Source organism: Malaclemys terrapin, chromosome 11 (genome assembly GCF_027887155.1).
Source record: "Malaclemys terrapin pileata isolate rMalTer1 chromosome 11, rMalTer1.hap1, whole genome shotgun sequence".
Taxonomy (NCBI): domain Eukaryota; kingdom Metazoa; phylum Chordata; order Testudines; family Emydidae; genus Malaclemys; species Malaclemys terrapin.
The window spans coordinates 59,190,951-59,214,173 of NC_071515.1; the positions used below are offsets into that span (position 1 = coordinate 59,190,951).

The 23,223-nt window shown below is 38.3% G+C and overlaps 1 protein-coding gene across 1 annotated transcript in view; it reads left to right on the top strand.

Moving 5' to 3' along the window:
* LRP1B (LDL receptor related protein 1B) overlaps positions 1 to 23,223 on the top strand; it is a 1,255,163-nt gene that overhangs the window by 791,794 nt on the left and 440,146 nt on the right. Inside the window, exons 26-31 of the mRNA XM_054044441.1 lie at positions 352 to 516; positions 1,154 to 1,398; positions 7,197 to 7,328; positions 9,910 to 10,137; positions 16,520 to 16,694; positions 17,236 to 17,330. Coding sequence (XP_053900416.1) covers positions 352 to 516; positions 1,154 to 1,398; positions 7,197 to 7,328; positions 9,910 to 10,137; positions 16,520 to 16,694; positions 17,236 to 17,330 — 1,040 coding nt within the window. The remainder of the gene's footprint in view (positions 1 to 351; positions 517 to 1,153; positions 1,399 to 7,196; positions 7,329 to 9,909; positions 10,138 to 16,519; positions 16,695 to 17,235; positions 17,331 to 23,223) is intronic.

The window sequence follows — 23,223 nt, forward strand, 5'->3', positions numbered from 1 at the left end:
GCCTCGGTGTAGGGGGTGGACTTAATGACTTCTCAAGGTCCCTTCCAGCCCTACACTTCTATGATTCTATGAAATGTGGAATTGAAATGCTTGTGCTTTTGATTTCATAGCTGTTTTGAAAATAGCAAAACTTTTTGATAAAGAAGAACTGTTCCAGCCTACCTCTGCATGAAAAGGATTATAATTCCCAAGACTACTTATGTGCCTTAATTTCTTCTGAAATATTAAAATATTAGAGACTTTTTTGCCCATTCTTTAAGTAGCCTGTAAAAAATTTTTGGTGCATACTTTGTTGTGTTTCATTTGGACATTGAAATGATAAATTTCCCTCTCATCCCCCTTACCCTACAGAATTCTGTTTTGGACAGACTGGGATGCTAATTTTCCTCGCATTGAGTCTGCTTCCATGAGTGGGGCAGGAAGAAAAATCATCTATAAAGACATGGATACCGGAGCCTGGCCTAATGGTCTTACTGTTGATCACTTTGAAAAAAGAATAGTATGGACAGATGCTAGGTAAAAACAACAATAAAATATTTATTATCAGTTTACTACAATTTGTTGTTTTATGTAATGCCTAATCTGGATTGCAAGCAAATATGCTACTTTCTCCCCATTTAATTAAACACATTATGTATTTGCTGTTTTATGTTTCGATTCATCAAAGTCAATCAGAGTTCAGATCCTTAATATATATTTTATGTTTCTATGAACAAATATTGAACTTTTCCAAAAGGTATGTAATGACCCAAAGCCTATTTACCTTTCTCATGCAAATAGTTTCATTAGCACTTGAGAACAAGTAAAGATTTTTCCTTTGAATTCAGGTGAATGGAAATTACTTTGTTTTTATTTCAACTGAATGGATAGAAGTCTAACATTTAAATTGAGAGAATACAAGCAAAAGAGTAACCCATATGTCTTTTAAACAAGAAATTCTAGATAAATTGTGCTAGAGCCACTCTAAGGTGATGATTGTTCTTACGTGCTTTATCAGTAAACTTCTGGCTTTGCTGCCTGTAGTGGCAAGGTCATAAATACATTCTGAGAATATTCACTGAAGCAAAATTTTCAGGCCTACAGTACTATCAAGTTAGCCCTGGAGATGTCCTAATTTTTACAAATTATTTTTTTATTTGGTTTTATCTTGTAGGTCTGATGCAATTTATTCTGCATTATATGATGGAACTGGCATGATAGAGATCCTACGAGGTCATGAATATCTTTCTCACCCCTTTGCTGTCTCTTTGTATGGAAGTGAAGTGTATTGGACTGACTGGAGGACCAATACATTGTCAAAAGCCAATAAATGGACTGGGCAAAATGTTAGTGTGATACAGAAAACCAGTGCACAGCCTTTTGACCTTCAAATATACCATCCAAGTCGTCAACCACAAGGTAACCTAAACATAATTGTCTGATCACATATATGTTTAATCCAATTTTTGGAGTATGTACTGTGTTTTTCTACTTTTCTGATGTCCCAAGAAACATCTGTATTGAGTTGAGGAATGGATAACAAGAAAAGACTTGGTGGAGGTTACAATTTTCAAATGTCACTTTGTTGCTTGTTTGGTGGAGGGGAAGAATTAAATGAAAATTCCTTTAATTTGAGTATCACTTTCTGGTTTGAACTTTCTTTTTTTTGTCAATATGAAATTTAGCTCAGATGTATGTCAAATACTTTCCATTTTGGTTTTCTAAAAACAGTTGAAGTGTTGTCTGCTAGTATGAAAACCTTGATGTACATTCATAAAAGTCAGCTTGTGGACAGGCCTTGTCATTGGTTACATTAAATATTGGCTGTTTTCAGTTTTGACAATGATCCTAGTACATTTTAAACAAATACGTTATCAGGATCACTAGACACATAATAATCATTGAATTATCTGCCCTGTTTATCTTCCTCAGTGAAGTATTACACCTACTTATGAAAAATGAAAGAACAAGTTAAAACCTGTGTTCTGGAGGACAGAATTACAATGAATGTAGTTCAGTTTGCATGAATACAGTAATAGCGAATCATCAGTATAATTGTTTGTAGTTCTGGAAGAAATTACTACCGGACTTTGAACTTTTTATTCACAGTGGTGGGCACTTACTCCTGCAAATAGAACCACTGATATTAGTGGGAGTAAGTGCTCACCAATACACATAATGGGTTCACAGTCTGCCATTATGGTAATTTATGCATTATTATTATCTAGAAAAAAATATTTAAATGATAGGAATAAATGTTTAAAATTCATCTTATAGCTTTCTTAACCTACCTGTGAGAAACTATTAGGATTTTTTTTAATAGAACAAACATCATTTAGAAAGCTAAAGTTTGCCTGAACATTGTGGGATAATATGATACGCTTGACAGAGTTCTAAATTTTCTAACTTGCATTTTTGCTATACACAATACAGAAAAGATGGACCTAAGAATGTTGCTTGTAACTGCTAAAATCAATAAGGGACCCAGGAATAATTGAAGAATTGGAAGTGTGAGGTCCTGTGTTGAGGGCATTTTGTTACAATTTCATCTTGACACCTGACTACCCCTTATTTGAAACGCTTTCCTACCACTCCAGTTATTTTTATATTTTTTTCTATGATTAAGTTAAAAGAGAATATTTAAATCAAACAAAAACTGATCATTAGACTTAGTCCCACGCCCAAGATTTTTGGTGTGGTTTAGATAATTAGCATACCCTTCCTCTCTGCAACAAGTCGGTCTACTTTTGCCCATATGCTATTAAAAAACCATTGCAGCATTTCATCAGGTTTTGCATTCACACCTATGCTAACCATTTTCTTATTGTATACACTCTGTGTGTTCCTTGAAGTTAGAGCTGGTCCAGAATACATTGTATGCCATAGATTTAGGCATCACAACTGTTGATGCAAAAAGATACAAGAGAAATTTAATATATAAGGTGGAGGAAAAATAGTGACTAGATACACACTGTGCAGGGCTGAGGGGACATAAGCCTGAAACTTGAGTGTAGTCATTGAATTCAGTGGGGAACAAAGGGAGTCAATCAGTTTAAGGCAGTTGTTGCAGCAGTAGTTGGAAGGATCTTATTGTCAAAAGAAAAACAGAAGTTTGAGACCCTGAGGAGTGAAAAGACCTAAAATGTATTTTGGATGAACAACTGAAATTATTTTGGCTTATTTTACCTGGAACCAAGCTTCTGAACTTCTTTAGGTTCAAAACTGTTAATTTTGCACTATTTTAGTTCATTGGTTATGTGTCTTCTAAATAGTACTTGTACTTAAAAAATATTTTAAAGTGGTGTGTTGAAGTTTCTTCCACAAATATTCTCCTCACCTTTGTATTTCCCCTTATTGAGTATCATGTTCAGAGTCAGTTCCCTAGTGCAGGGTTCCAGCTTACTTCTGCTGCAAACCAATGGGCCAAAAACACAGGGGAATCAGAATGGAGTAGGGAGATCTTGGCCATGTCCTTTTCCTCTGGTTTTGCCCTCTTTTCTTTTATGCCAGCATCAGAGAAAAGGAGGCTCATTAGTGAATCAATCTTGCACTTGAGAGATCCTCTCTGGGCTAATTATGTTGGGTTTAGGGTCAATTTACGCTGCTAGTGCAGTACAAAGTGACTGCACCACATTGGGGCATATGGCACTATGCCTGAAACATTAGTGGTATATATTACAAACACACAAAAAGCTGCATTAGAAGCACATTACAGCTTCAAAGTCAAGTACTGACAAGTTTAGGAAATGCCAGAATTAAGGTTACCCGTGGAACCTTAAATTGGTTCTTTTGTGCATCTGTATTATGAACATCTTTAATTATATAATCACATTTTTTTTTCTACAGAAACAACTTCACACCCTAAATTTTACAACGCCTTCACCCTAAAGCAGAGTTTGCCATGTAACGTTGTATTTTTCCTTACTCATCATTAAACCCACAGGCCACTCATGTCCCACTTCAGTGCCGACAATCCCCATGGCAAGATGACCATGTACATCACTATGATGTTACTTACTAGGTAATATGAAGTATACTGGATATCTCAAGGTACACATCCACCTCTTTACTTTGATCACACATGTGGTGGGGGCAGAGAGAGTCTATCTCCTTCCCTAGGAGCTGGGCCCCCTCATATCACCTTATATCACAGTCACAGTTATGCCAAACAGTCTTAGCTAATCCCCGACCCATTCAATAGTACATCTAACACAATGAATGCAGCTGGAGTGCATGCAGATAATTCTCCATGGTTTTTAATATCTTCAGAGGGACAGAGTTCAGGTTGTGTTGGTGTGCACCTTAATTCTACATTTCCTGGTTTTCGAAGGTTTGAGTTTTGCTTGAACTCAATGTTCTTGAAGGGTCTGAGATACCACTGGGCAATCTAACTCTGTTGACATTATTTTTAATCAGCGACTACATCTAGGAACTTGAAATGCAGGAATGGAGCCCTGTATACTGGAAAACAGCAACTCTGGAAAAATAAGGATAATAGTGGACAAGTAACTGAACGTAGGCTCTGATGCTATGCCAAAAAAGGAGCAAATGTGATCCTTGGATCTATAAACAGGGTAGTGGGAAAGAGTAGGAAGATGATTTTACCTCTGTACTCTGGATTGATACTAAAATGCTGCACGTAGTTCTGGTGTGAACATTTTTAAAGGATGTTGAAAAATTGGAGAGGATGTAAAAAAAGCTATTTAAAATTATTTGAGGGTTGGAAAAAATGACTTACGGTGACAGATTTAAAGAGAGAGATTAATCTGTTTAGTTTATGAAAGAAAGATTGAGCAATGGTTGATAACAATGTGTAAGTACCTTCCTGTGGAGAAAATACTGGTTACTAACAGACTCTTTCATCTAAGGGAGAAAGGCATAAGAAGAACCAATGCTTGGAAGCAGAAGACAGACAAATTAGAAATTAGGCACACCTTTTTAACAGTGAAGATTATTAACCATTGGTACAAACAATAAGGAGAAGTGGTAGATTCTCTATCGCTTTATGTCTTCATATCAAGACTGGATGCCTTTCTGGAAGACATGCATTAACCAAACACAAGTTATGCTTCAGTGAGACACAAGTTATTGATCTCAGTACATGGAAAACTGGGTGAAATGTAATGCTCTGTGATATAGAGGAGGTCAGACTACATGATCTAATGATCCCTTCTGGTCTTAAACTCTAATAATCTATGTATTATGCCATTGCTTTTCAATGTCTTGCAATATTTTTAGTTGAGTGTATCATTTCCTAAAAGCTGAAAACTTCAGTGTCAGGAACCTTTGACACCACAAAGACAACAGAATGTCTGGCTTCAGTCTTGCTATATCTTTATTTTAAGATGTCATTTATATAATCTTTTTGGAATACTGGAGAAGAGGAACATTAAAATAAAAAGTTTGTTCCGATATGGATTGGGAACAGGTTAGCTATATGGCTTGCCACGAACTTATTTCTTATGCCCAAATTTGTAGTTTATGTACTCAGTCCAACATACATTGAAATAAATAGAAAGGATCCCATTGACATTAAAATAGCTAGATTGGGACTAGACATCTAACTTTAGATGACAAAGTCTGAATATTTTCCCATTTAGTTTTGCTAAGATATATTCAGAGTGATTTTTGCCCCAAATATTTTTTATGTAACATTCAGTTTTTTGTGGAGAGAGTCCCCTGAAAAATGGGGCCAGTACTGTCAAGTTTTCTAAACTCTTTAAGCTCTGAATCCTCAGAAGAGTGAAAACATGCTGAGTTATCCATTCTGTCCCAATTCAAGGTTATACTTTGCAATTACACTTTTAAAAGGCACTTTCATACTTGAGCAACCATGAAAACAATATCATTTATATAAAAGTAATCTATTTTGTCTGTAACTTTCAGTGTTCCCTTTTCTGTTTTATAAGATAAATATTTGAATAAGAGTTGTCTTCATCACAGCTCTGCTGTTTCTGCTTGATTCTTCAGTGAAATAATTCTATAATTGTTACATCAGATAGTTGCCATGAGAGTGATTGAGGCACAATAAATTCCATGCACATTATTACACGATAAAATGAAAGGAAGGGGTGGGTGGTTAATGACTATATTAATCATTTGAAAAACTTGCACTGGTAACTGGGAAGAGCACAAGTCAGAACATAAACCTGTATTATTAGTATAGTTTAGAATATGGCATAAAAATGACTGTGCTGTATTGGACCAATGTTCCATTTAGCCCAGTATCCTGTCTTCTAACAGTGGACAGTACTTCAGAAGGAATTGAGAGAATAGGGAAGTTTTCTTGAGTGATCCATCTCTTGTGCAGATATTGCAATCAGAAGTTTAGGGACACCCGGAGAATGAGGTTGCATCCTGACTCATCTTAGCTAATTCCTATTGATGGACCTAGCCTCCATGAACTTATCTGATTCTTTTTTGAACCCAGTTGTACTTTTGGCCTTCACAACATCCCCTGGCAATGAGTTCCACTGGTTGGCTGTGCATTGTGTGAAGAGGTACTTGTTTATGTTTGTTTAAACTAAATAGGGAGCAGACTTGAAACTGCTTCTCATTGTGGTAGGCCTTTAAAACTGTGCAAATATATAAAGGGCTCTCCACATCCAATTATTTTAACATTAGGAACCATATGGCTTTGAATTATATATATATATATATATATATATATATATATATATAAAAACATTGTTTTAAGAAATAAAGGGGCCTTTTCCTGTATTGTATGGTAGGGTTTTATAAAAACCTTGAAGATATTCAGTAATTAAAACCTCATGTATATATTACAAATATCTCTGGTTTTAAACCCTGTATTCAGACTAAATTCTGCCATGGATAATTAGGTTCTGCTGTTTACCATTCTCTTTCAATTTCAATTGGAGAGGTTGTTGTTCCCTTCGTGTGTTTGTGTGTGTGTGTGTGTTTGTGTGTGTGCGCGCGTGCGCACGTGCTTATGTACATTGTTTGGCTGTTTCTTTCCCAGTATCTTTTTTTTTTTCAGTGATGGATGAAGTGATCTCTATTTATATATAAATGTGTACAATGCTTTGTAATCAATTGTGAGAGACATTGATAAACATCATGATATAAATGACACAAATAGTTATATGGTTACATACTCTTCGCATTGATGGAAGATTGATTCCTGGCCCAAGGAGGTTGTTTTTATTTAAACTCTTTATTCTATCCACTATTAATATCTCATTATATAATTCCAGTTCCTAATCCTTGTGCTGCTAACAATGGCAGAGGTCCGTGTTCTCATATGTGTCTGATCAATCACAATAGAAGTGCTGCATGTACATGTCCTCATCTGATGAAACTGTCCATAGACAAGAAAACATGTTATGGTAAGTTTCTTATTTTTTCTTGGGAACCAAATTTTGTCTGATTTCATTAGAGTTAAGATTTTAAACTGGACAGAATAGAGTTTAATAATCTATAAAATGGTCTGTACAGTGCTTTTTAGTGACAATTTTGAAGGTGCACCTACATTTTTGAAAGCAGATAAATTATTCTAATATATGCAATGTGTGGAACTTTGATATTTATAAACGTGTTCATTTTTTCTACTGCTTATGTATGTCATGTGTTAGTAGAACTTATCTCTGTAGTACAGGAAGATTTATAAATGTAAAGTGCAGCATCAGAAAATGATGACATAAAAAAATACCTAATAACTTTAATCTCTACCTGCTCTTCTTCTGAAGTCTTCTTAGCATAATTTTGGGGGATTAAGAACTAAAATGAAGAACATCCATTAAACAGGTAGCTTTGTAGGGGGCGGGTGTGTGTGTATAAAGATTATAAGCAAAGCTTTATAATAGCCCCAGAAATGTCAAATAATTTTGTTCATTATTTGTAAAAGCTTTTAATGCACTCTTCTTTGCAGTACCTAAATAGGAAATCTCTAGAAAAATATTTTGCTATACCAAAATGTGTTTAAAAAAACAAAATTTACCTCTGCAATTCATACACTGACGCGTTTCTCTAAAACATCTTAAGTAGTTTAGAGACAAGGGGAAAAAAGGTTCTATTTGCCCTTGATATAATCTATTCATGTATCATATATTAACATTATTATTGTGTATTTTGTAAGTGGATTCAGCTGAACAATGGGCCCCGTCTTTGTTCTCCCCATGCTTTTGTCTCATCTATTTGTAATCAGTGCAGACACTGAAGAGCTTCTTATAACTACTTCCGTTTGTAATTCTTTCCTGATGTGCATCAGAGATTTTCCTGAGATTTCAAATACCATTTGACATTACAAAGATGAGCAAGTAGAGAACTAGATTATTATAACACTTAGGGCAGGTCTACACTTAAAAAGCTTCTCCCATTGGCGTAATTAATCCTCCTCTGCAAGGAAGAAGTCCTTGACTTTAGCAAAGCTTTTGATACGGTCTCCCACAGTATTCTTACCAGCAAGTTAAAGAAGTATGGGCTGGATGAATGGACTATAAGGTGGAGAGAAAGCTGGCTAGATCATTGGGCTCAACAGGTAGTGATCAATGGTTCCATGTCTAGTTGGCAGCTGATATCAAGTGGAGTGCCCCAAGGGACGGTCCTGAGGTCGGTTTTGTTCAATATCTTCATTAATGATCTGGAGGATGGCATGAACTTCACCCTCAGCAAGTTTGCAGATGACACTAACCTGGGAGGAGTGGAAATACGCTGGAGGGTAGGGATAGGATACAGAGGGACCTAGACAAATTAGAGGATTGGGCCAAAAGAAATTTGATGAGGTTCAACAAGGACAAGTGCAGAATCCTGCCCTTAGGAAGGAAGAATCCCATGCACTGCTACAGACTAGGGACCGAATGGCTAGGCAGCAGTTCTGCGGAAAAGGACCTATGGGTTACAGTGGATGAGAAGCTGGATATGAGTCAACAGTGTGCCCTTGTTGCCAAGAAGGCTAAGAGCATTTTGAGCTGTATAAGTAGGGGCATTGCCAGCAGATCGAGGGACGTGATCATTCCCCTCTCTTCGGCATTGGTGTGGCCTCATCTGGAGTACTGTGTCCAGTTTGGGGCCCCACGCTACAAGAAGGATGTGGAAAAATTGGAAAGAGTCCAGCGGAGGGCAACAAAAATGATTAGGGGGCTGGAACACATGACTTATGAGGAGAGGCTGAGGGAACTGGGATTGTTTGGTCTGCAGAAGAGAAGAATGAGGGAGGATTTGATAGCTGCTTTCAACTACCTGAAAGGGGGTTCCAAAGAGGATGGATCTAGACTGTTCTCAGTGGTACCAGGTGACAGAACAAGGAGTAATGGTCTCAAGTTGCAGTGGGGGGCATTAGGAAAAACTTTTTCACTAGGAGGATGGAGAAGCAGTGGAATGGGTTACCTAGGGAGGTGGTGGAATCGCCTTCCTTAGAGATTTTTAAGGTCAGGCTTGACAAAGCCCTGGCTGGGATGATTTAGTTGGGGATTGGTCCTGCTTTGAGCAGGGGGTTGGACAAGATGACCTCCTGAGGTCCCTTCCAACCCTGATATTCTATGATTCTATGAAGTCCTGTCATTGACACTGTGCTGTCTACACTGGGATTAGGTTGGTATAACTCCATTATTTAGGGGTTTTCATACCCCTGTGTGACATAATAATACTTATGTAAGTTTGTACTGTAGATCTGGCCTCAGGGAGCTAATAGTTTTAAAATACTACTTCCAGTCTGTTCTTTCTTTGGAATCCTGCAAGGCTACATTGATATAATCGATTAGGAAAAGGTTTTAAATATGTGTAAATTAATACATTTTACTTCTCTATAGTAGCTTGTTACACATTATATCAACAGACTTGCATACAAAACATTGTTCTTACTTCATTGATACAAACTTTGCTTAAAATTTGTAAAATAATATTTAGGGAATAACTTTGAATCCAGTCAGTTTTGATTAAGGAACAAAATATTTTCCTTTTTTCGTACAGAAATGAAGAAATTTCTTCTTTATGCAAGACGGTCAGAAATAAGAGGTGTGGATATAGAGAATCCATACTTCAACTTCATCACTGCCTTCACGGTCCCTGACATTGATGATGTCACGGTCATAGATTTTGATGCAGCAGAGGAACGCTTGTACTGGACTGATGTAAAAACACAAACCATCAAGCGTGCTTTTATTAATGGGACTGGATTGGAAACAGTTATCTCAAGAGGTGAACAGCATAATGTTTATTTAAAAGTAATAGTCATTCATTATAATAAATATGAATGTGTACTAACTATGGAAAACATAATTTTTTCCACATTTCTTGTGACTTGTATTTTAAATGGATTACAGAAAACTGGTGCAGAATAATATTGTTTATTAATAGACCAATACTAATTTAGTAAGATATTGATTTCATCTTTATAGAGGCATAAAACATATATGCTTTTGAATATAATTAAGATTTATCTGGGATATCTAATATTTATTAAAAATTTAAATTTGTTTTATCTAACAGAAGAAATGCTGCCTTCCTAGAAAGGTTAGAAAGGAGAAAATTAAAAACAAAAAGCAGGAAAAAAATAGTGTACTGAAAATAGCTTTACATTTAATGCATTTTTATGCTCTATTTCAGGGGTCAGCAACATTCGGCACGCAGCTCGCCAGGGTAAGCACCCTAGTGTGCCGGGCCAGTTTATTTACCTGCTGACGCAGCAGGTTCGGCCAATTGCGGCCCCCACTGGCCGCGGTTCACCGTCCCAGGCCAATGGGGGCGGCAGGAAGCCGCAGCCAGTACATCCCTCGGCCCGCGCCGCTTCCCGCCACCCCCATTGGCCCGGGAAGGTGAACCACGGCAAGTGGGGGCCGCAATCGGCCAAACCTGCCACATCAGCAGGTAAATAAACTGGCCTGGCCCGCTAGGGTGCTTACCCTGGTGAGCCGCATGCCGAACGTTGCCGACCCCTGCTCTATTTCATGGCCAGTTACACTGACTTTGGCAGAAAAGATGAGCTCCCTCTGGACCATTGTACTTGTCGCCACTCAGATATATTTTGTGAACCACAACCTGAATTTCAAATACAAAAAATACAAAGTGGCAGTAACTTTGGGGTGATGCCTGCATAGTTTACACCTTAAAGAATTGTACTCTATATTGGCTTTAGAATGTTTGTAATATTACCATTATTAACATACTTGTTGCTTTCTTCCACTGTGTCCAAGCTTCAACTGATTGGTATCGGTGAGGCTCTTTATCATGCTTGACCATAGCCAATACATCATTGTTGAGGAGTGCAACCATTTGATCCTGTTTCCTTCCATTACACTTGGCCTGTGTTAGTTTTCTGGCTGATTGATGCTTAAATGCTGTATTGTTTTTTCTCTATTTTCATAATTGGCCAGTTCTTCTTATCACAGTAGACAAAGGAAACTGATTTTTTCATAGATTCATAGATTCAAAGGGACCTCGAGAGGTCATCGAGTCCAGTCCCCTGCCCGCATGGCAGGACCAAATACTGTCTAGACCATCCCTGATAGACATTTATCTAACCTACTCTTAAATATCTCCAGAGACGGAGATTCCACAACCTCCCTAGGCAATTTGTTCCAGTGTTTAACCACCCTGACAGTTAGGAACTTTTTCCTATTGTCCAATCTAGACCTCCCTTGCTGTAGTTTAAACCCATTGTTTCTGGTTCTATCCTTAGAGGCTAAAGTGAACAAGTTCTCTCCCTCCTCCTTATGACACCCTTTTAGATACCTGAAAACTGCTATCATGTCCCCTCTCAGTCTTCTCTTTTCCAAACTAAACAAACCCAATTCTTTCAGCCTTCCTTCATAGGTCATGTTCTCAAGACCTTTAATCATTCTTGTTGCTCTTCTTTGGACCCTTTCCAATTTCTCCACATCTTTTTTTAAATGCGGCACCCAGAACTGGACACAATACTCCAGCTGAGGTCTAACCAGAGCAGAGTAGAGCGGAAGAATGACTTCTCGTGTCTTGCTCACAACACACCTTTTAATACATCCCAGAATCATGTTTGCTTTTTTTGCAACAGCATCACACTGTTGACTCATATTTAGCTTGTGGTCCACTATAACCCCTAGATCCCTTTCTGCCGTACTCCTTCCTAGACAGTCTTTTCCCATTCTGTATGTGTGAAATTGATTTTTCCTTCCTAAGTGGAGCACTTTGCATTTGTCTATGTTAAACTTCATCCTGTTTAACTCAGACCATTTCTCCAATTTGTCCAGATCATTTTGAATTATGACCCTGTCCTCCAAAGTAGTTGCAATCCCTCCCAGTTTGGTATCATCCGCAAACTTAATAAGCGTACTTTCTATGCCAATATCTAAGTCGTTGATGAAGATATTGAACAGAGCCGGTCCCAAAACAGACCCCTGCGGTACCCCACTCGTTACGCCTTTCCAGCAGGATTGGGAACCATTAATAACAACTCTCTGAGTACGGTTATCCAGCCAGTTATGCACCCACCTTATAGTAGCCCCATCTAAATTGTGTTTGCCTAGTTTATCGATAAGAATATCATGCGAGACCGTATCAAATGCCTTACTAAAGTCTAGGTATACCACATCCACCACTTCACCCTTATCCACAAGGCTCGTTATCCTATCAAAGAAAGCTATCAGATTGGTTTGACATGATTTGTTCTTCACAAATCCATGCTGGCTGTTCCCTATCACCTTACCACCTTCCAAGTGTTTGCAGATGATTTCCTTAATTACTTGCTCCATTATCTTCCCTGGCACAGAAGTTAAACTAACTGGTCTGTAGTTTCCTGGGTTGTTTTTATTTCCCTTTTTATAGATGGGCACTATATTTGCCCTTTTCCAGTCTTCTGGAATCTCTCTCGTCTCGCATGACTTTCCAAAGATAATAGCTAGAGGCTCAGATACCTCCTCTATTAGCTCCTTGAGTATTCTAGGATGCATTTCATCAGGCCTGGGTGACTTGCAGGCATCTAACTTTTCTAAGTGATTTTTAACTTGTTCTTTTTTTATTTTATCCGCTAAACCTACCCCCTTCCCATTAGTATTCACTATGTTAGGCATTCCTTCAGACTTCTCGGTGAAGACCGAAACAAAGAAGTCATTAAGCATCTCTGCCATTTCCAAGTTTCCTGTTACTGTTTCTCCCTCTTCACTAAGCAGTGGGCCTACCCTGTCTTTGGTCTTCCTCTTGCTTCTAATGTATTGATCAAAAGTCTTCTTGTTTCCTTTTATTCCCGTAGCTAGTTTGAGCTCATTTTGTGCCTTTGCCTTTCTAATCTTGCCCCTGCATTCCTGTGTTGTTTGCCTATATTCATCCTTTGTAATCTGTCCTAGTTTCCATTTTTTATATGACTCCTTTTTATTTTTTAGATCGTGCAAGATCTCGTGGTTAAGCCAAGGTGGTCTTTTGCCACATTTTCTATCTTTCCTAACCAGCGGAATAGCTTGCTTTTGGGCCCTTAATAGTGTCCCTTTGAAAAACTGCCAACTCTCCTCAGTTGTTTTTCCCCTCAGTCTTGATTCCCATGGGACCTTACCTATCAGCTCTCTGAGCTTCCCAAAATCTGCCTTCCTGAAATCCATTGTCTCTATTTTGCTGTTCTCCCTTCTACCCTTCCTTAGAATTGCAAACTCTATGATTTCATGATCACTTTCACCCAGGCTGCCTTCTACTTTCACATTCTCAACGAGTTCCTCCCTATTTGTTAAAATCAAGTCTAGAACAGCTTCCCCCCTAGTAGCTTTTTCAACCTTCTGAAATAAAAAGACAATATTTTACTTAGATGATGTATGTGTGTACATGAACAACTACTAAGTCATTTGTCCAGAGAAGAATCATGACTGGCTAGGTGCATAATGCGTCCTCAGTTGTACTCCTCATCCTTCTGTAGAAACACCAATATCCTTCTGTAGAAATACTGATATTCCTAATGCTTACTGGGCTCGCTGTGTTTCACAAAAGTTGATCTCCAGTGAGGAGCACCAAGCATTTTGACATCAACCACACTGGTGCAGGTCCAGGGAAAGCCTGGACTGATTGTTCCCCTGCCAGCCTGCAAATAATTCTCCTCAGAAAGATGTAGGGATGTCCTGAGCTGAGTTGAGGTATCAGTTGGGTGCCATCCTTCTAGTACTGAAGGGTGACTTTTTTCTTTTCTTTTTTTCCCCTACCAAAGTGAGGTATTGGCCCCTGAAGAAGGCACTCTGCTTGCCTTGAGAAGTTCCAGTCACCAAAGTCTCAGCATTTGATTCCTGTTTGCTTTACACAAAGCTTGTACATTCCAGGAGGGAGCAACTGAAATATTTTCAGATTTGATAGCACATAAGTAGATTGCACCGTGCTGTTTTGAAGTGCTCTGCACTGTGAAGGCAGAGACTGCATTGGCTCTGGGATTTGAACTCTGCTGTCTCCACCTACTCAGCACCAGTATTCACCAGTACTGATGTTACTCCATTTGTTGGCTTCATTGACCATTTTGGTGCAACCAGTGTCAATTCCTGTACTAGGAGCAGCAGGTCTCCTCTTCAGCAGCAGGTCTCCTCTCCTCTCTATGAGCACAACAAAATAAACTACCTGCTTGAAATCAGGAGGGCCAGTCTAATGAGGACTTTCTGGAGGTATATGTATCTATTCAGAAACTGAAATGATGTTTGACTCCTCAGAGGCAAAATCCAAACAAGAACAGTACAAGGAAAATAGCACTTCTGTGGAGGGTTGTACCTTTTCTCATTTTTATGATCAAATAAGTAATATTGAAAGCTTTTCTTTAGCCCGTCTCCAGACAATCCCAAGTCAAATTTTGACAAGTAGCGAGACTATGCTCTCCTTTGCAATATTCCGGTGGTGTACTTGTATTCTTTTCTAGATCAACTGGTGAAGAAATGTCAGCATTTTCATTTAATTTTGGATGTTTCTAAGTTGGCTGATATATGTATTTTGGGGAGAATGTTGTGTGTTTCCCACTGTATTCATGAATCCGGTGATGGAGTCAACAGTGGCCAGATCAAAAACCACACAGACTATGAGTTCTGTATGTTGGACCTGAACTGAGGTGCTGGAATTCTTCTAGAAAAAAAGAGTTTATCAGCTGAAGTGGCTGAATGCCAGAAAAAAATTGAGTTGTTGTATAAACTATTTAATAAAAGAAAATGCAGTTTCAGAGCCTACTGGAAAGCTCTAATATTGGGCCATGTAAGTAGCTTCAAACATTTGGAACAAGGTGGTAAGAGTGCCTTGTGGCTCCACTTGCCTTAGTCCCTTCTATTTCTCAGTTAGCTGTGGACAGAACTGTGCTGCCCCTGGACTCTGGTCTTTGATCAGATTCCTCTAATATACCTTTTTTATGTATATGCATTGATTTAGCGTTTTTTTTTTTCCCCCAGTAGTAGTTTTTAGATTGATAATGATAGTTCTGGCATCGTGGCCAAGTAAGATCTTGAAACATATGGATTCTAGAAGTGTATGTCTTGCCTCTATAGTATTCCTGAATTTGATGTTCATATCCAGTGTCTCATCTAACTTGATGTAGTCATTCCCAGTTTGGTGCTTGGTTTACTGGACTTTTGTGGCTGAACCTGTAAAGAATAGTAGACTTTGGTGCTGGCTTGTGTCAGGAAGGAGGCTGTAAGAAGTTTGGATATGATCCAGGTTCAAGGCCTTTGTTCTGTACAGGGCTACATAGTATGCCATCCTTGGATTCTATGTCCCACAGAGGAAGCAAGTTGAAGCCTTCATTACAGGGACCAGCACATTTTCCAGATCCTAGTTGGAGTCCAGTTCTGGAATTAGGTACTACAACACTGGCAATGCTGTATCTATCTTCCTACATTACTGGAGTCCTCAGGTTTGGGGTCTTCCTTAGTGCTTTCTTTGGCTCAGGTGCTGACCAGTGACGCCGAATCTGTATCTTTGGTGCCAGTGCCCTCCTTGATGCTGAGAAAGTAGGGAGAAACAGCACTTCCGGAATCGTGCTGGACTCCAATGGCATCAGTCAGTGCAATTGGGCTCATTGTTTGAGGAGGCCTTTTAACAGCCCGCCTATGAACCATCATCCCCCTGAGAGTGAGCATGAGGTTTCGTCACACATCATGATTGATTTTGTATAAATTAACTTCAAAAATAGAAATTAATCTCTGAACCTGTTAAGGGAGGGTGATTTCTTCCAAATCATGTTTGTCAAACTGACGCTTTTTAAACAGCACACTTGTTGCAGAGGTATTGAAAACAAACAAATAATGCTTTCCCCCTAAATTGGAAAAGGCACTACCAGTTATACAGTTTACATTTGGTTATTATCCTTGGACAATACGATTGATGTCTATTTTTTACTCCTCAGTGTTTCCTGAGAATTATTGACTGTTTAGTGCAATTTCAATGTTAATTGTTGCTGTAGGCTTTCATCTGGCTCAGCAGAACATTAACGATTATTCATGGTTTAACAATGGTTGATAAGTGAATGAGATTGCTATCTTGAACAATTTTGCTAACAAATTAAAATATAAATTATTTTCCCCTAAAACAGAAAATAATTTATTTGGAAAGGAAACCAAATGAACAACCTATATTCACTTTTAATTTGCTCTTTCATGTTTTGCAGATATTCAGAGTATTAGAGGCCTTGCAGTGGATTGGGTGTCACGAAATTTGTACTGGATTAGCTCGGAGTTTGATGAAACTCAAATTAATGTGGCACATTTAGATGGTTCTTTGAAAACCTCAATCATCCATGGAATCGATAAACCCCAGTGTCTTGCAGTTCACCCTGTCAGGGGGTAAAGTATGATTATTCTTAACTGGTGGGATTTCATAAAATATATGGAAAGATTCCTTGTATTTGTCACTAGGCATGGTGGCTTTTCAGTACTTGCTTTTATTTTTAGGACTACTATGAAAAAATATTGAATATCTTGGATTTGACAACTCATTTTCTCAGTCTTAATAATACAGATAGATCTTATTACAATTATTTCTGACATTTCATTAGCATGCCTTATATAATTGCAGGTCAGCAAGGGAAAAGAAAAGAGAGAGAGAGAGAGAGTGTGTGTGAAAAAGCATAAGTACAAGTGCTAGACTTGCTGATTTCTACTTTATTTGTCCCAAATGCATGTGCTTCAAAACTTTTATACAGAATTTCTTGCACTGAATACAGAAGGCTTTTATAACAAACCTTATTATGAACTAGGTAGTACAGCCATTCATATTGTAACAACATTGTATATACTATTCATTTGATCATCTTTTCAAAACTGACACATTTAGGACATGGCGTATATGAAACCAAATTTTCAGTCAGTCTTGTTTCTTGTTAAGGAAGCTTTACTGGACTGATGGGAACACAATTAATATGGCAAACATGGATGGCAGTAACAGCAAAATACTCTTTCAGAATCAAAAAGACCCAGTTGGTAAATATTGTTTTATGATATTCCTTTTTATTTAAAGTTGTTTTAAATATTGAAATTATTTTATGTGATATTTAAAGTGCTGTGTTTCATGTAGTATATATCAGTAATATAGAAGATATTAAGAAACATACATATATTTAGAATATGTAATATACATTTAATTGTCATTATTTTATTTTATCCTTTTAAGGCATTTGGACAGAGTCCACTGCCCATTGGAGTCAATGGAGTTAGAGTAGATTTGTTATAACTGTATGAACTTGCATAAAGGACTGCAATTGATATTATATAGGCTGAAGTTGAAGTTAATTATCCTAGAGGCATATTCTTTGACCCAACAAAGACCCTTGGATATAGTCTTTGAATATATAAGTCTTCGAATATAATATAATGGGTGTGTTTCTGTCATGGGTATAGGAAGGAAAGATATGGGGAACTCAAGCTTTAGGCTCACAACCACTCAATGCTCAGTCTGGAACATATCTCCAGACGGTTGTCTGCACCCATTGCAGAAATAAAGGTGTTGGATATGTGACTTCATTAATTCCTCCCATTTGTTCCCCCTGAAGAGGTGGTGTTCCATAGTAGAGCCGCTTTTCTGCTGCGGTGTGAAGTGGTAGGGAAGTGGGCCACAGACGTCTGCCCAGAATCCCATCTTTCTGATGAAAGAAAATTTGGCCCTTAAATTTTAGTTTATAGCAAAGGACAGAAATAGAAGTAAATGTACTACCTATAACTGCTTTTTACTAAACATTAATATTGCTTAATGTGTGCCATTGATGTAATATGTTAACATTTATTTTTAATACCGTTGATATATTAGCTAGGATATAGTATGTGAGAAACTATTAACATTATGACTCTTTTTGACAAAATTATCTGCTATCATGTTTTATTCCTGTCTTTTGTGATGGTGGTCATTCCGTTTTCTTTCTGGTATTTCATTTCTTCTGGGTGTTTAAATATCCCATTTTTCATTTTGTCTTTTTGAACATAAGTCTTATAATTAGAGAATTTTTATCACATATTGTTTTATGGTATCATATTTAGTAAGCATGAATATGCAAAGTAAGCAAGAGAAAAATAGCTGAAATAATTAAATTGGCATTAAAGCAAATGCAAAGTGCTTTTCATTCTGAAAATCAGTTTCTGGTATTTCTCTTTTGATACCTTTTACGTTTTAAGAATATAAATTAGAGATAATTCAGTACAGGCACTTTATTGCCAAATCCTGGAATAAATCTTACTGCACAATCCAGAGAATAAACCTCCTATGGAAAATATTCGACAACCTTTTCCCTCACACTGGTATAGTTTCACATGTGTCATGAGACACAGAGATAAATTATGCGCTTGGAGATAAAAAGGTAAGTTCAAGAGCTAAATCTGCTATGGTATACAAGATGATAAAAAATAGAAAGGGATTCAATATGCAAGATTAGGATACTGCTTGATTACAGCCTTATAAAGGTGGACTAAATGTGGACTAAAGCAGTTTCTTCAGTGCTTATCTGAATTGTGCAGAACACTTTACATTGACTGTGAATATGATCTTAGGGTCATATGGTCTTCTTGAGAAGACATGCAAAAAGGCAGTTTGTATTAACTAAGATGCAAAGCAAACTAAACTGCATGTGCGGGTGAAAGAAAAGTGGTATACTCCATTGCTGGATGTATAGCAGTATTGCCACAGCTGCAGCCCCAATCTTAAAAATTTACTCTGCGTTGGTCAAAATCAGTCACCGCCCTTCAACCATCAGTCTGACAACTTCGGCTTAAATTGAACTATTTAGGATAAACAACTTTTTTAACTGGTTTGATTTTTTTTTTTTTTGAGAATTTTCACATTTGCATTCAGTAGTGAAATAACCTTAGTTGAGGACCATTTAAGAACATTTAATGGCAGAGTGTTATCGGCATAGTTTCTGATAGTCATCCTGTAGACCAACGGCTCTCAACTTTTCCAGACTACAAATCAGGAGTCTGATTTGTCTTGCATTACCCCTAAGTTTCACCTCACTTAAAAACTACTTGCTTACAAAATCAGACAAAAAAATACAAAAGTGTCACAGCACACTGTTACTGAAAAATTACTTATTTTCTCATTTTCACCATACAATTATAAAATAAATCAATTGGAATATAAATATTGTACTTGTATTTCAGTGTATAGTATATAGAACAGTGTAAACATGTCATTGTCTGTATGAAATTTTAGTTTGTAATGACTTCGCTAGTGCTTTTTATGTAGCCTGTTGTAAAACTAAACAAATATCTAGATAAGCAGTCGTACCCCCCGCAAAATCTCTGGTACCCCCAGTTACAGCATATTTCTGTTTGAGAACCACCGCTGATGACAGTGCTTAGTTAAATAATAAGGGCCTGGGTGAGCTATTGTGGGAAACTTTTTCTTAAAAATATTTGGAGGGTTATTACTATTAGTAACCTAACCATAATAGATACTTAACAGATTCATCTAGAATGAATAAATTAACTCTTTGTGTTATCGATGGGCATGTAGGATTGTGCTAGTGATTAAACTATAATTGGATGTGTTAGTATAAGACCATCACAGCAGGAAAACAAGGTATATCAAGAGGGAAACATAACTTAAAATAAAAATTATATACAAATATAGCATTGGAAGAATAAGGTCATGGAGACGTGTACCTGAACATTGGTAAATGTGAGAATTAATGTTGCCGTGCATTTCTGTATCAAATGCTGAAGCAAAATGGCAAAGCGTGTGTGCAGTGTTATAGAATGTGGAGGATTTGTAGCATGCTACCAAAAACAAGCTGTAATTCCAAAGTCACAGGAGCAAAATGGTGATTTTAAGCATCTTAGAACTGCCAAATCTATGTGGATTTTCACAGGGTCAGAAAAAGGCACCCCTCCAATCCTAGGAGTTTTCCCCCTACAAAATTTCAGAGTAAAAAGAGGTCTCAAGAACCTTTTTAAGGTAGAAAGTGTTAGGCAACTTTAATATAGGGTTTGCTGTCATACTCCCTATAATGTACTTTTTACAATAGTGGAATGTTTCTTGCAAATCAGGAGATGGTTGTGAAGAGGGAAGACAAGGACAGCATACGTCTTGGTAAATGAGAAAAAAAATACAAAAAAATCAACATAAAATGCAGTTTCCTTGTATTTTTAAAGAGTTGTCAAGTTCCTTGTGATGTTTTTAAATATTATGTTGTGAAGCAATCTGAGTTGTTGTTTTAATCCTTCATAGAAAAGTATACAATCCCTGCGTAAGCACTTCAAATAGAAATGGGTTTAAATAAACTTGGAAAAGTTCTATTTCTCAGGAGTTTTGGGCAAGTAAAAGTTTCAGGTTTCATGTTCACTGGACAATGACAATATGGAATGTTGGGAGTTAGCTGAATGGTGTCAGGTGCATCAGCATTTTAAATGGCAAGAGAGAACCAATGGTGCTAGCTGAATGGGAGTGGAGCAAAGGAAACCAAGCTTATACAACTAGAGAGAGGAAGGGCCTCAACAGAGCAGCTGTAAATTGACGGATAGTAATCGCTCTATCGGGGATCAATATATCGCGTCTCATCTAGACGCAATATATCGATCCCCCGAACGCGCTCCCGTCGACTCCGGAACTCCACCAGGGCAAGCGGTGGTAGCGGAGTCGATGGAGGAGCCGCGGCTGTCGATCCCGCGCTGTGAGGACTCGAGATAAGTCAAAATAAGATACGTCGACTTCAGCTACGCTATTCCCGTAGCTGAAGTTGCGTATCTTACTCGACCCCCGCCCCCCAGTGTAGACCAGCCCTAAGAGGAGGAGTGGCTGAGCAGAATAATATAGCTGAGTTGGGGATGAAACTTGCCACACATTCAAGTAATGCCTTTGTGGAAATGAGGGTGAAAATTACAATTTCTTTATTTTTGACTTCAGAATCTTTGTCTAGCATCCTCTTCTTCTTCTTCTTCTTTTTTTTTTTAAATCCCTCTTTCAAAAGTTCATCTTACTACTCTAGTTATTTTGCATTTTTCTCTCTCTAGGATGTTAAGCTTAATTATTTAGGTTCACTATTACTCACTTGTTCAACTATAGTTACTTCTTGAACCAACTCCTGAGTATTACTTAGTACTAGCTATTATTCTCTTGTGTGCTTATTACAGGTTAGCTGGCGGTCATGCTGTTAGCCTGCTGGTGACAAGCTCTGCTAAAGAAAATGAACCAGCCCAGATCCACCTGGGGATAACTGATTGCCTGTGTAGCTGGACAGTAGTTAATTAGCTAAGGAACAGCTGGGCTTTATAACAGGTGATGTGGCCTCAGGCAGGAGAGAACACAGGGAGGAGATACCTGGGAAAGGAATTCCCCAGGCAAGCTAGCTAAGAATCTACTCCCAGTGGGATCTTCTAGAGAAAAGAGCTTCCTGAGCAGAGGAACAGTTCCCAGAATACAGAAAGACAAAGTTTCCAAAGAGAGGACTTCTCAGGGAGCCCACCAGGAAAGGAATCGAAGGAAGAGTGCTCCTAGGTGGGGGAGGCTTTGAAAGGGAAGAGCTATGAATGCCAACCCTCAGCAAAACCATCAAAGGACTTCACTAGGTAGCATGTGAGCCCCAGATCGAAGGAATTATGTGCTGTTCTGAGGAAGTGTCATCACTGTTTGACCCCTGTGGGGACCATGACTCAAGAGGAGAGACCCTTTCCTAACTAACGACAGAGGCCTTGACTCCAGAAGAGGGTTCTGGGTCAACGAGGCCTCACTTGTATGAGACATGGACATAAGTGGGGTTAAAAGACTACGGTTAACTCAGTCCCGCCCTGCCTCCAGCAAGGATGCCGGGGTGGAGGCCTATTTATGTAATTCTCTGCCTTTAGATTATATAAACTAGATCCCTGAAGGGACACTATTCAGTATACATAAGCCTTATTGGATTTACTGAACACCAGTAGGGGAAACTGAGGCAGAAACTTAATTGCAGCACTGCATGGGACCACTGCGGGCTGCACCATGGGTGAGGGGCCCCATTACAGTGCTCTAGAATGACTTGTTCCAAGAAGTAAAGAATTAGCATAAGGAAAATAAGAATGGCCATACTGGGTCAGACCTATGGTCCATCTAGCCCAGTATCCTGTCTTCCAATAGTGGCTAATGCCAGGTGCCCCAGAGGGAATGAACAAAACAGGAAATCATCAGGTGATCCATTCCTTGTCACCAATTCCCAGCTTCTGGCAAACAGAGGCTAGGGACACCGTACCTTCCCCTCTTGGCTAGTAGTCATTGAGCAATTATAATGAGAATTATAACTGGGCTATAATTTCACAAAACCGGGCTTTCTTACAAGAGTTCTGAAACTTTTGGTTAAGCCAGAGAAAAGCCTTTGTAACATCCTGAATGGAACTCTGAATTGCAGCAATGCTCAGAAATATTCTTTTGTTTTGTCTGATTCTTTGTTACTATTTGAACATATTTTGTGTGGCAGATTCATAGATTCATAGATTCTAGGACTGGAAGGGACCTCGAGAGGTCATCGAGTCCAGTCCCCTGCCCGCATGGCAGGACCAATACTGTCTAGACCATCCCTGATAGACATTTATCTAACCTACTCTTAAATACCTCCAGAGATGGAGATTCCACAACCTCCCTAGGCAATTTATTCCAGTGTTTAACCACCCTGACAGTTAGGAACTTTTTCCTAATGTCCAACCTAGACCTCCCTTGCTGCAGTTTAAATCCATTGCTTCTGGTTCTATCCTTAGAGACTAAGGTGAACAAGTTTTCTCCCTCCTCCTTATGACACCCTTTTAAATACCTGAAAACTGCTATCACTGGAGTTATTTTTATTTGGTGAAAAGAAGACTCAATAATAGACTGGCCTATGTTGCTGGCTTGTCTTCTAATCTGTGTGTGCAACATTCTTGA